The sequence below is a fragment of the Loxodonta africana genome, chromosome 16 (assembly GCF_030014295.1).
Source record: "Loxodonta africana isolate mLoxAfr1 chromosome 16, mLoxAfr1.hap2, whole genome shotgun sequence".
In the NCBI taxonomy this organism is placed as follows: domain Eukaryota; kingdom Metazoa; phylum Chordata; class Mammalia; order Proboscidea; family Elephantidae; genus Loxodonta; species Loxodonta africana.
In genome coordinates this window covers 34,695,447-34,708,873 of record NC_087357.1, presented here as the reverse complement: position 1 = coordinate 34,708,873, position 13,427 = coordinate 34,695,447, and the positions used below count along the sequence as shown (strand labels likewise).

General features: G+C 44.1%; 1 protein-coding gene across 1 annotated transcript in view; it reads left to right on the top strand.

Moving 5' to 3' along the window:
- CNNM1 (cyclin and CBS domain divalent metal cation transport mediator 1) overlaps window positions 1-13,427 on the top strand; it is a 63,466-nt gene that overhangs the window by 20,402 nt on the left and 29,637 nt on the right. Inside the window, exons 2-6 of the mRNA XM_064269461.1 lie at window positions 4,322-4,465; window positions 7,679-7,819; window positions 9,291-9,460; window positions 10,853-10,952; window positions 11,364-11,411. Of these exons, the coding sequence (XP_064125531.1) occupies window positions 4,322-4,465; window positions 7,679-7,819; window positions 9,291-9,460; window positions 10,853-10,952; window positions 11,364-11,411 (603 nt within the window). The remainder of the gene's footprint in view (window positions 1-4,321; window positions 4,466-7,678; window positions 7,820-9,290; window positions 9,461-10,852; window positions 10,953-11,363; window positions 11,412-13,427) is intronic.

Sequence of the window (13,427 nt, the reverse complement as noted above, 5' to 3'; positions counted from 1 at the left end):
AAGAGAGAAAGAAGAAAACCAAAGTCTCAGAGAAGAAACTAGTCTACAGGGCTAATAGCCTACACGAGCCAAGGCCTTATCTATCCTGAGACCAGAAGAACTAGATGGTGCCTGGCTACCACTACTAACCAATCTGATCAGGGCCAAAACAGATGGACCTGACAGAACAGGAGAAAAACACGGACCAGAACTCAAATTCTTAAAAAGTCCAGACTTACTGGACCGGTTGAGACTAGGGGATTCCCTGAGGCTATCACTGAGATACTTTTTAAAACTTGAACCAAAACTACCCCGAGTTCACCTTTTAGCAAAATAACGGATTAGCACACAAAATAAAGGATATTATCCATGAATACGGTGCTCCATTAAAAAACCATCTCTGTGAGACTAAAGGGTCAACAATTACTCTAAAGCAAAGATCAGAAGATAAGGGGGCAGGAAAATTACAGTACTGGAAATGGAACCAGAACACAATTAAAGAGAATGTTGACACGTTATGAAAAATGTAACTAATGTCACTAAACAATTTGTGTAGAAACTGTCAAATGGGAACTTAATTTGCATTGTAAACGTTCACCTAAAACACAATAAAGTATATTAATAAACAAATAGTAACAGTTCTCAACCTTGGCTGAATACTAGAATCACCTGGGGAACATTTTAAATTATTAATGCCAAGGCCCCACCTCAAACCAATAAAATCAGAATCCAGCCTTTGGAATTTATTTAAAGCTTCTAGATTAGAGAGGTGATTCTAATGTACAGCCAGTGTTGCGAACCATTGAGCTAGGTGAAATGCATTCCAGTGGCGTGGAGGCTCTCTCCAAGTGGCCCTGTTTAATAGAGGAAGGATGGAGGGCTATAACATGACTTAATCCTGGTGAGGTTTGACTCCGACTCCTGATGTTTCAGAGCCCATATTACTCCTCCATTTCCAACCAAAACCATCCTAACACTGTGGTCTAAACAAGGCTCAAGCCATAGTATGTGTTCCCTACTTTGTGTCTCAGTGGGTGTGGACAGCATTGGAGCAAGAGATTGTAAATCAGAGACTGGGAGGAAATAGTTAAGGCCTGAGGGAACAAACCAAGGCTTAAGGAACCCACAGCTGCTAGAACTCAGGAAAAGCAAGTGTCAGCAAACCAAGCCATCAGGATAGGGCTGGGCTTTTGCAGAGGCTGGACACCAGAAACATGACAGGGATTCAAGCCAGAGAGGCCAGAGAGTCTGTATTGTCCGTTCAAAAGTAGGACACCAGTGAATCCAGAATAAAATATGTTCTTTACAACTCAGAAACAGATGCAGCCTTTATTTTTAGAAAGCACATTGCCATAAAACCCACTGTTTCTTTACCTTTCAACTCAGCCCGGAGATCTTCCATCTGTTGGTGTTCAGTGCCACAGTAGTACGCTCAAGAGACACATGAAAATACCTCATAAAGTAGCATTCAACATTTTCTATTTAAAGAATTACCTTTTGCTTCTGCTATAGCTTGATAAGATATAATACCAAAATACCCATTGCAGTTGGGTCGATTCCAACTCATAGCGACCCTAGAGGACAGAGTAGAACTTTCCCCATAAGGTTTCCAAGGCTGTAATCTTTACAGAAGCATACGGCCACATCTTTCTCCTGATGAGATACAATATTGTTGTGTGCCATTGAGTTGATTCCAACTCATAGCGGCCCTATAGGTTAGAGTAGAACTGCCTCATAGGGTTTCCAAGGAGTGGCTGGTGGATTTGAACTGCTGACCTTTTAGTTAGCAGCTGTAGCTCTTACTCACTGTGCCACCAGGGCTCCATGAGATAAGTGATTATAAGACACAATAGGCCTTGGAATTAGCAGGCTTGAAGTTTGTTACTTTGACTATTTTTAGCAACTGGAAGGGTGATTTTGCCAGGGCCCAAGGTGATTTGGACCTGTCTCGAAACTGAAAGTGTGCAGAGCAGGTCACTTAGCTTAGTCTACTCCTCAGCATCTGTAGCTCAGCATGACTTTGTGCTATTCTCCATGTGTCCTCTTGTTTGTACTGTTGATTCAAAAGGAATACAGTTGTCTTTTTTTCTTCAAAGAAAATGGCCAGAAAATAAGAGAGAACTCTTTACTGGAAGTTTAAAAAGATGTTAACTTGTTTAAGAATATGTTCGTCTCTCAGTGGATTCTGGAGAAAGCTGAGAGCCTGTACAAATATTTTCAGATTAATACAATGAAAGGAATCATGGAGTTCTCCAGAACATCTTCTCACAACCTCCAAGGCTCTTCTGTACATTGTACGAAAGCTCCTAATGAATTTTGAAGTTCTATGTAAACGCTAACAATCATCATCATGAATTAAATTATTAACTAATTTATTTCACAAGCACCCTGCTTTTCAAGAAAGTTGAAAGGAAACTGAAATTAATGGACTAAGAGTTGTGAGAAGGCATTTGAGAATTTCTGCTAGTCTGTAGAGGGACAGCTCAACAGAAGAAGTCACAGTTGCCATTCACAGATGACAAGAGTAAGCCCTCAGAATCTTATCAAAGAGCAGAAGAGGATAATAGCCAAAATTTAAGCCACTCCCCCTGCATACGCCATTAGGAAGTAAACACAACACGCATCTATGGAAGGCAAGTAACACATGTTCAAAACCAGTATTTACTCGGAAAAAGATGAAACAACTTGGAAAATTTTAGCCCCACTGTCCCAGTTTGCTCCAGTTTATGAGTTTTAAATACTCATAAATCATCCCTGAGACTTGATGAGACCTGCAATAAAGACATGTGCCTCCTGTGTCCCAGGCCTACAACTCTTTGCTCTGGTTCTCCCCTTTCCAACTGTGGCCGAGTGCTCATCCCTGTTCACCATTTCCACCATCAGAGAAAATCATAAGATGGTGGCATCTCCTTCATTTCTGGTCTCCTGATGCCCTTAGCTATGCCTGCTTTTTGGTCTCTGCCACATCTTAGGGCACAGAATGACAACATGTGCTGTAAACATATTTTACCAGCATCACTGCCCAGGGCCCATGTTGAAACCGATGTTGCCCTTTCATTTCAACTTATTCCCTCTTTATGAAGCAATCCCTACTTTTATATACCTGTGCATAGCAGAGCTTCAAACCAGTTCATTCTGGTTCTAACCCCTGCTGAGAATTTGCATCTCTGGCAAGTTCCCAGGCAATGCTAATGCTGCTGATTAGGGACCAATTCTGAGAGCCACTAGTAGGGCAGTGGTTCTCAAGATTTATTATTATACATAAGAATCACCTGGAGATCTTGTTAAACTGTAGATTCCGATTCAGTATCTGGGAGTGGAAATGCAAATTCTCAGCAGGGGTTTGAGCCAGAGTGAACCAGTTCAAAGCCCTGGTATATAGGTTACAACTTTCAGCCCCATCAACATCCGGTTCATTCAGCCACTGATTATTTTTTGTTTTTCATTTGACTCTTTTATAATACCTTTATTGAGATAAAATTCACCCTTTTAAAATGTACGATTCAGTGGTTTTTAGTATATTCCCAGAGTGGTACAGCCATCACCGCTATCTGGTCCCAGACACTTTCATCAACTCAAAAAGAAACCTCCTACTCATTAGTAGTCCCTCTCGTGTCTCCTCCCCACCAGCCCCTGGGAGCCACTCTGTGTGTTTTTGGATTTGCCTATTCTGGAGATTTCATGTAAATGGAATCATACAAATCATACAATATAGGGCCTTTTGTGTCCGTCTGCTTTCACATAGCAGTGTTTTCAAGGTCCACCCATGCTACAACATGCATAATTAACCATTTTTACCCCCTGCTGATCGAAGTTAAAAAGGTGGGCCAAGCCTTCACAGAAAATAATGGGAGTACCACAGAGCCTCCCTCCAGGTACCTGGTAATACTGTGCTGCCCCCGCCAGGCTGATCTTCTTCACACAGGGACTGAGCCCAGAAATTTCCCCTCCCTCCCCATTCCATTCTCCCCTTTCCACCTCTGCTCACCACTCTTGATTTAGAATTCCCATCTCAGCTAAGTGACTCAGTAGATACAATGGTGAAGAAATTCACACTAAGCTGCAACTAAGATATACTTGCTCAAGTTCAAAGAAAAAGAATTTAACTGACTTTGAATAGATCCAGTAACTTTCCTAAAAAGAGACAGACATGTAAAAGTATAAGATTTGCATTTAAACGAGCTTGCACAAAAAACTTTATATTTTAAGGGGGACTTTTTTTTTTTTTTTTTTGAGATGAGTTCAGTCCTGATATTGGACAGCAGCCTTGTATAATTTTCTCACAAGGAAAGATCTCTGAAAATGTCCCAGATGCGTAACTGTGATTTCATTTGGCCTCTAGGAAAGTCTCACCTAGCCATTGTCCAGCGAGTGAATAACGAGGGAGAAGGGGACCCCTTCTATGAGGTGATGGGCATCGTCACACTGGAGGACATCATAGAAGAGATCATCAAGTCAGAAATCCTAGATGAAACAGACCTGTACAGTAAGTGCACAGCCTTTGTGATTGTCCCAGAGTTACCTTGCTTCCCACTGAGACTCAGAGACGGTTGTTTGGTATAGTGTGAAAGTGTTAGTGCAAGCCCCATGCACTGCTGTGTGTCAGCCGCCTAATGCCAGCTGCTGGCACATCAAGATACCCTGACTTGAGTCACCCTGAATCCCTAGGACATGCTCACTAAATGTTGATCAGGAGGGAACTTTCAGGAACTGAGCCAGGACTATGAAAAGGATACCTTCTAGCCGTTAGGTAACAGGTCCCTGGGAGGCAAAAATGGTTTGCCCTCAATTACTAATCTAAAAGCTATGATTTGAACCCACCCACTGAGCAGCACCATGGAAGAAAAGCCTGGTAATCTGCTTCCATAAAGATTAAACCCCCCCTGTTGGCATCGAGTCGATTCCGACTTAAAGCCATTGAAAACCCCATGGAGCACAGTTCTACTCTGTTACCCATGAGGTCACCATGAGTCAGAACTGACTGGACAGCAGTGGGTTTGTTTTATTTTTGGTTTGGCCACTAGAAGGAAAAGGGACTAAAGGAAACAAAGTGCACCCCAGATGGTGACCAGAGACCTCTCTACCCTTGTGTCTGTCCCCTTGTGGTGTTCTTATTTTATATCTTTGTCCATCCAGACATAGATCCCAGAACCACCTGGGGTTTCACCGCCAACCCATTCACACCAAAACATCAGTGAGTGATGGAGACTGTCATGGAGATTACCCACCCCACAATCTAAGTCCAAAACGTAATTGTCCCTTTAGGCACCTGCCTCGGTGGCCCCTCTCCTGTTCCTGCTCCTTTCTTGCTGGTCTCGTCACCCTCTAGCCACTCAGGAACATGTGGACTTCTCCTTGCAGATTGTGACTAATGTGGAGTCCTCTTTGCAGATAGTGACTGGCTTTTGGTTACTGAGCCTTATCAAGGCTTTGCTTGCAAACATTACAGAGGCATGCTTTGTCTCTGGGATGAGAATGTTATCTAAAGTTCCAAGGCCAGGAAGTGTTTCTCCTCAGAATCTCATCTGAGACAGTCATCCTTCTTCCTCCCCTCAGATAACTCATTTCAGACCTGTAGTTTGCTAGACACAGTCTCTCAGAACCTGGTTCCTGGTAGAAAAAGCTTTGATACTGTAAGACAGCGAGTTGTGCAGAAAGAGTGTCTTCCCTTTGGGCTAAGAAGTGATCGAAGTTAAAAAGGTGGGCCAAGCCTTCACAAAAAATAATGGGAGTACCACAGAGCCTCCCTCCAGGTACCTGGTAATACTGTGCTGCCCCCGCCAGGCCGATCTTCTTCACACAGGGACTGAGCCCAGAAATTTCCCCTCCCTCCCCATTCCATTCTCCCGTTTCCACCTCTGCTCACCACTCTTGATTTAGAATTCCCATCTCAGCTAAGTGACTCAGTAGATACAATGGTGAAGAAATTCACACTAAGCTATCAGTGGCCTATGGTAGTCACAATGAGTAAACTCCTCCCAAGACATTTGTTTTAACAACCTTGATGCTCCAAAAACCCAGTATTAAAATCAAAGCAATGAAGGAGGGACCAGAGGAATGTTTCTCTAATGATGAAATTTTAAGTAGCATTCTGATGGGCAAGGGAAAAGGGGACATTTAGGCAAATATGTCATCCAAATCAGAAGGTTGTTCCCAAGGAAAGTAAAAGAACTGGGTCCTATACTTATATTTGCTACTCTCTTGCTGAGCAATCTTTACAAAGGGGGGAGTTAGAGGGTTTTTCCACCCTTATAAATAAGCTTCTGGCATGATTCTTTAAGAGCTGTGAGAAGGTGGAGGAGCCAGGAATACTGGATTCTTCCTTCATGAGCCTGACCCACAGGATGCCTGGACCTGGATCTTGCCACTGTTGCTGTGAGACCTGTGACCCTGGGGAAAGTAGTGTTAAAGCAGGGACCAGATGACTGAGAAGACCCCCAAGTCAAAGGCAGGCCCACAGAAGAGCCACGTGATTGGAAGGGTACCTTCCCTCTCTAGGGAAACCCAGAGGGTCTGGCAGAAGTGAGCTCTAGAAGCAGAGGGAGAGGGGTGCAAGGGAACAGATTCTAGGATCCTGTTTCCCTCTCCCGGGGGTGTACTCCCTTGAATTCCCATTGTATCCACTCCACCTGCGCTAGAAGTCCCCGCCACCCTATTTTTCTCTGAGCCAAATTTGGAGCAAGAAAAAAATTAAATTGGAAAAAGTTAATGTTCTCAACCAATAATCACATGCCCCATGCGTAGGCTTTCTGAGGTTGCAAGCCTTGCCTGAGGCCCCCGCCCTGCGAATTTCCACCTTTATAGACAGGAGGACTGTCCCTGTTCCTGCTCTTTCTTCCTCTCTTTATTTCCTCTGATTGTCTACCAGTGGAGGGGCTGGGACTGAAGCAGGAGAATTGTGGATGGTAAAAGGAGGTGACCACCCAGCTCCTTGGGTGGCATGCTTCAAAGTACAGCTCAGAGCATGGTTTAAGTCAGCAAGAAGAGACCCGGTGATCCCAGCACTGAGGAAAGGAGTGAGGCAGAGGCAGACACCCTTGGGCCCCTCCAACCTCATTAATACTGAAAATGCAAAGTCTTTATGTTTGTATGACTTTTTAAAGCACCCTTGCAGACAGTTTCTGTACATGATGAGTAGAAAAGCTATTATTAAATATCACTAACCTTGTATAGGGGCCCTGGTGGCACAGTGGTTAAGTGTTTGGCTGCTAACCAAAAAGTCAGCAGTTTAAACTCACCGGCTGCTCCTTGGAAACCCTGTGGGGCAGTTCTACTCTGTCCTATAGGGTCACTATGAGTTGGATTTGACTTGATGGCAATGGGTTTTTGGTTTTTAACCTCATATAGATTAAAACAAACAAATAAAACCTCTGACATGTGGAGAGGTCGCACAGCTAGTATGTAGGCAAGCCAGTCCTAAACCCTGGTTTTGGTGCCCCAAAGCAGCTTTCCCCCTTTTCCACTATCCATTGCAGTGTGACTAACACTGAGACCATTACAGCTGGACACTCACCTTCAGTCCCTTGTCAACATCCTTCTACTCCCTGGAAAGAGATGTTGTGATGTCATCTAGAGATGACACTTGGCAGGAATTCCTGTGGTCCCAAAGAACCTCTCTGTCCAGTGTGACTCTGGAAAAACCTCCAGAGACCACCAATGATTCTGAGATAGCTGCCATTTGTCCTTTGTGATCCTGCAGCTGACAACCGGAAAAAGCAGAGAGTCCCACACCGGGAGAGGAAGCGGCAGGACTTCTCCTTGTTCAAGCTTTCTGACTCAGAGATGAGGGTGAAGATCTCGCCACAGCTCCTGCTGGCCACGCACCGCTTTATGGCCACAGGTATGACTCTGCCCACCTGGGTCTGCCAGAAGGCAGCTCAGTTTGATTTCCAGTTGTTCCAGGACAGTATATCAACCCTGGGTATCCATTGGAATCACTCAGGAAGCTTTTTAACAAGACAGATGCCTAGGCCTAGATGACTTAAAGCAGAATCACTAGGAGTAGGACCCAGACACCAATCATTGTGAATACCTTCCAACCTAATTCCAGTGTGCAGCCAGGACTGAGAACCCCTGGCTCTTCTAGAAGAAGAGGCTGCCTCGGGCAGGGCACAAGAATGCTACCCACTCCCTTCCTCACAGGCCTGATCTAGGGAGGAAGGGAGGACATCTCAACTCTGCTTCTCCCTCTTCTACTCAGGGAAAGAACTAGAGAAGCTGCTGTTGCCTTTTTCCCTTCCTCCACTGGCTTCCTCGCTGGAGCCTGAGGCTAACCCTTGCCCCGTGAGAGTTGGGGTGTCCTGGAGTATTTGTGGGGGAAGGACAGGTATTGTCTTACCCAGCAACAAGTCGCTGGGGTCTGTTGCCCACCAGGGGCCATATGTAAGCTACGAGCTCCTTAAATAAAGAAGTGCTTTGTGCATCTTTAGAAAGAAAAAAAAAAAAAGAGAGAGGCTCCAAAGATAAATGTCTCAGGTAGTTTGTCTTTGACCGCTCTCACCTTCTCCTCTGTGCCTAATTAATGTGCTGGCCTGGATGACCAGGCCCATCATTAAGTTCCATATGTAATATTCAGTAATGAATATTAGTATTCAATATTTAATTAATCCATCATACATTTATTGAGTGTATAATAAAAAGTAGAAAAATTTAAATGGGAGCTTCTTTAAAGTAGGGTTTTCAACATGTTATCCAGTTCTGAACATCAATTTCCCAGAGCAAAGCAGCTGTATCTGCTAATATATAACATAATGTAATATAATATAGAATATATAGCTCTGTTAACACAAAATGATATCTATTAATATATAATAACATGTTAATACGTTCAATGCTTTGCATTTTTGACAACCTATCACTGAAATAATAACTTTATTAACTTGAGATTTCATACCATTCAACAGATATATGTCGTATAAATAAGTCAGACTAAGTTCTTTGTACATGTTATTTGACTATAGCGTTAGACTTTTCATTGTTCACATAGCTTAGTTATCCACGCCCACTTTGAAATAAAGAGAAAATTGCTGATGAAGCTGACCTTTCCTAAGTGGTGACCTGTTTCTCCTGAGGCGCCAGTGCAGGGACCACATCCCCAGAGGACATACAGAAGCCCTTCAGCAGCACACTTGCATTTCAGATTCCCCACCCTGAAGGGATCACAGAAGCCCTCCCAGCTTGGTGCCCCAGGAGCATGGATGGGGTGGTTCTCCATATGTGCCCTTGTTGTGCCCACTCTGGCTTCTCCCAGCCGCCATGCTGGAGTGGGCGTGACCCGTGCTGATTCCTCCTCCCCTCCCACTCTCTCCTAGAAGTGGAGCCCTTTAAGTCTCTGTACCTTTCGGAGAAGATCCTGCTTCGCCTCCTGAAACATCCCAATGTGATCCAGGAGCTGAAGTTTGATGAGAAGAACAAGAAGGCCCCGGAACACTACCTCTACCAGCGCAACCGCCCTGTGGACTACTTTGTGCTGCTTCTACAGGTAGGAGGAGGACAGTTGGGGAACCTCGAAGAGCAAGATGAGGGCCTCTCCAGGCTGAGGAGGAATGGGGCTGTCCTCCACAGTGCCGGGTCCAGGATTTGGCTAGCTGAGTGAGTGAAAGAGGGGCAGCACCTTCCCAGTACCTACATGAGTACACATGCCTTCTGCCCTGGGTGCCTGGATTGTTGTTATTGTGTGTTGCTGTTGAGTTGATTCTGACTCATAGTGACCCAATTTGTGCAGAGTAGAACTGCTCCATTGGGTTTTCAAAGCTGTGACCTTTCAGAAGCAGATCTTCACACCTGTCTTCTGAGGCACCTCTGGGTGGGTTCAAACTGCCAACCTTTTGGCTAGTAGTTGAACATTTAACTGTTTGCATCACCCAGGGCCTCCTAGATAGGCTGTCATAAATAAGTGTCAGGCATGGTTCCACCCTCAGCTTTGTCAATCATTCCTTGTCTCTTCCCAACAGAATCTTAGGAACCCTAAATGCACAGATTATTTTAAAATCTTAATTAAGCTTGCATTAACTTAGAAACGGCTTCTCTTTGTCGCAGTCCATCTCCGGCCTATCTGCTCTCTAACACTGTAATTTGCCTTCTGTACATCCTGCCACGTAGCCTCAATAAAATGACATCTCTTCTCCAAAAATGGAGTCCCATCCTTCACTGCTGGATGTGGAAAAGTATCCTGTTACATTGTTAATGATATATAATGAACACATATAACAGATTATCTTTTGTTTACTATAAACTTAGCCATTTTCGTAAAACTTGAAGGAGTAAAATGTATGGCAGGAATATAGGTTCAAAATTAGAAGATCTGGCTTGAAAATCCCTACATTACCGTTTCTTCACTAGCCTTGGCCAAATTATTTAACCTCTCTGAACCTCAAAGTTGATTCATCTATAAACTGAGGATAAAAGTAGTACAGACCCCATGGGGCTGTAGGGCAACTGAAGAAGAATCCTTGCAGTGCACTTAACACAGTATCAGGCCTGTAGATACACCCTACGCACATTCGCTTCATTATTATTGTGATGAATTAAACAAGCTTCACAAAGAATTAGATTTTATCTCAACCAGACTGAGATGATCTGATCTTGGGCCCTGGGTTAGCTGGTGTGGATCTGTATCATGGAAAGTCTTTTAGGGTATACAAAGAGTGCTTGATTGTAACTGGATACTGCCTTGTGAACTAAGAAATTAATTTACTGCGAAGAGCTATGGAAATTGGAAGTGCTATTTCTGAAAACTTGGACATAATTTACACTCTCCTGTGATGAGAACATAAGTCCATTTGTTATCCACGCAGAGGTGATCAGGGTTCTAGTCGATAATAGAACTGGAAGTGCTTGTACACACCCTTAGTACACTTCCTTCTTTCTCCAGGGTAAAGTGGAGGTGGAGGTTGGTAAGGAGGGCCTTCGCTTCGAGAATGGAGCCTTCACCTACTACGGTGTCCCAGCCATTATGACCACTGCTTGCTCAGGTATTCTAGTTATAAACCATAGCTCACTGGGGAAGCAATGGAGTACTGTAGAAGAAGCATCTGGGTTCAAGTCTTTGCTCCTCTTTTAATTCGTTTGGACCTGGGACAAGCCATTTTACTTCCTGGGCTTTAATTTCCTCCTCTGCAAAACGGATATAGAGTCACTTTTTATTTAGGGAGCTTGTGAAGTACGTGGTAGAATATATCAAGTGTTATGGATGGATAGTGGCATTTTTTCAGTATGAACAGACTAGTTTATTTTTTTTTCATTTGTTTTCTACCCTTCCATCTGATTGCCTGGTTTTTATAAGGTTAGTTGGTGCTGGGGACGGGGCGGAAGAGGGGGGATTCCTATAGGAAGGTGTGTTTTCTGCGTTACCTCTAAAACACACTGCATCCCTCTGTTCTCAGATAATGACGTGCGGAAGGTTGGAAGTCTGGCGGGATCCTCTGTCTTCCGTATGTATCTCACAAACCTCTTCCTCGTCCTCCCCATCGTAGTCCCACCTTAGCCCACTCTGAGGACCTGGACCAAGCACTCTGAGCCAGGGCTGGGGCTACCACAAATGCTGGCAGCCTCTTTGTAATGCATTGTCAGGAACACTGCTTCCTGTCAGGTACCCACAGGCCATGGGGGCTTAGTTCCTGTGTGTCTGGAATGTCTCCTGCTGCTTCTCTGCTTTCCATGCAAGTATGAACAGTGTTGGGTGGGGGCACTATTTATTACCACCTGCCAGGGAATGCAGACAGGTTGAGTTGTGTGCTTTGGTCAAGGTTCAGCCTTTCCTTTTCTGCTCTGATAATTCACCAACTGGCCTTTGCTTGTGAAAACCGTCATATGCTATTATTGTGGGGTGGGAGGGGGTGGCAGTTGTCCTCAGTAAGAAGTGACTGCAGGCAGGATCTTGGGATGTAAATCCCAATCTGGTCCAATATGCTGCTTATCTGCTTCTCTTTCCTTGTTTGCCACACTTCAGCTGGTGGTGAGGTATCTGCCAGCTGGCTGTGCATGCTGACGATGGGGGCTGACGCAGGGCTGATGGCTGGTTTGCTTTGTGCCTTCGGTGCTGTACCTTCTCGCTGCTTCCTGTGTGGAGTCCTTGCACTTGTATTTAGGGGGCATGACGTTTGTTGTGCAATAAGTGTAATCCAGAAAGAATTATTTCTCTAGATTTCTTGTTCATTCACTGGTATGAATTTTGTATTGCTTTCAGCTGTTAATTTTGCAGTCACTATTTTTAATACCAAATGGGGTGTCTTCTTTCATCATAAAAAGATTTTAAAGAGTGCCTTATATTGCCATTTGTCAGAGGGTTCCAAAATTTGTTGTCTCAGTCCCTGGCACATGGTAAGGTAGATACCCTTTAAACACAAGGAAACTAAAGAAACGAATTGCTCCCAATCAACCAGTTAGTTGATTACCTGGATGCCTACTAGTGCCTTGACTAGTTCACACTGCACAATGACATACAGATTTTAAATCCACCATATTCCAGAATGCAATTTCTATGTGGAGATATTGGGACAATTTGTGATGCATCTTTACATTCTAGCCTAGCAGAGAATTGAAATGAAGTCCAAGTACCTGCCCGCACTGAAAGAGTAGAAGAGCTTGAGTTGAAGTAGATCTATAAAATAAAAATCCGCGGCACATTATTATAGTAATATTAGCCAACACATCTCAATTAAGGTTCGTGAGGGATTTACACGAAGGAAGTGTCAGTACTCAGTATAAGAATTCTGGATGTGCTTGGGTCTGAGTAAACCCTGGTTCTCTAAAAGAGATTTCCACCATCTGTCACATGCAGCATTTCTGAAGGATTTTCAGGGACTCTGAAGGAACACAGGGACTCCTCAAGGTAGAGTAATGTTCAGGATTCTAATAGAAATGTTGGCCCTGGCTCTTCCAGAACACCAAAAGAGGTGGGAACTACCTCGCCCACCCAATTTAGATGACTTACTTTCTGTAAGAAAAAAAAAAGTAGAGAAAGAATGTTATGTAATTTCCTCCTTTCCTGTCTCTAGTTTTTTCTATCAGAATCTTTCTGTTTTATCAGTGAGTCGGTAGTAAACCAGCAATACTGATCTCTCCTTCAGAGCTGGTTAACCAGAAGGAAGCGTTAGACTCTCCCACCCCACGCTTCTGAGCGTCTTTATAAATCTTCAGGAGGAAAAAGAAATCTAATTAGCCCGTAGTGGTGAAGAGACATTCTTTATCCTCACCCTAAGCCCTCCCCACTGAGTAGAGAGAAGTGCGAAATAGCAGCAAAGGTTGGCCATATTCCATGGTTGTCCCAGGTGGATGCTCAGCCTCGGGTCCAGTCATTCAGTGTTCTTCATGGGCCAAGAACCTCAAGCAGGACTTGTTTCAAAGTAAGACATGAGGTGACAGGTAAGTCGCTCTGGTTTTCCAGTGCAGGGTAAAGGGAGTGCACTCAGTACTGCCTCCTCCTTTATCTTGGTTCTGGTGGCCAG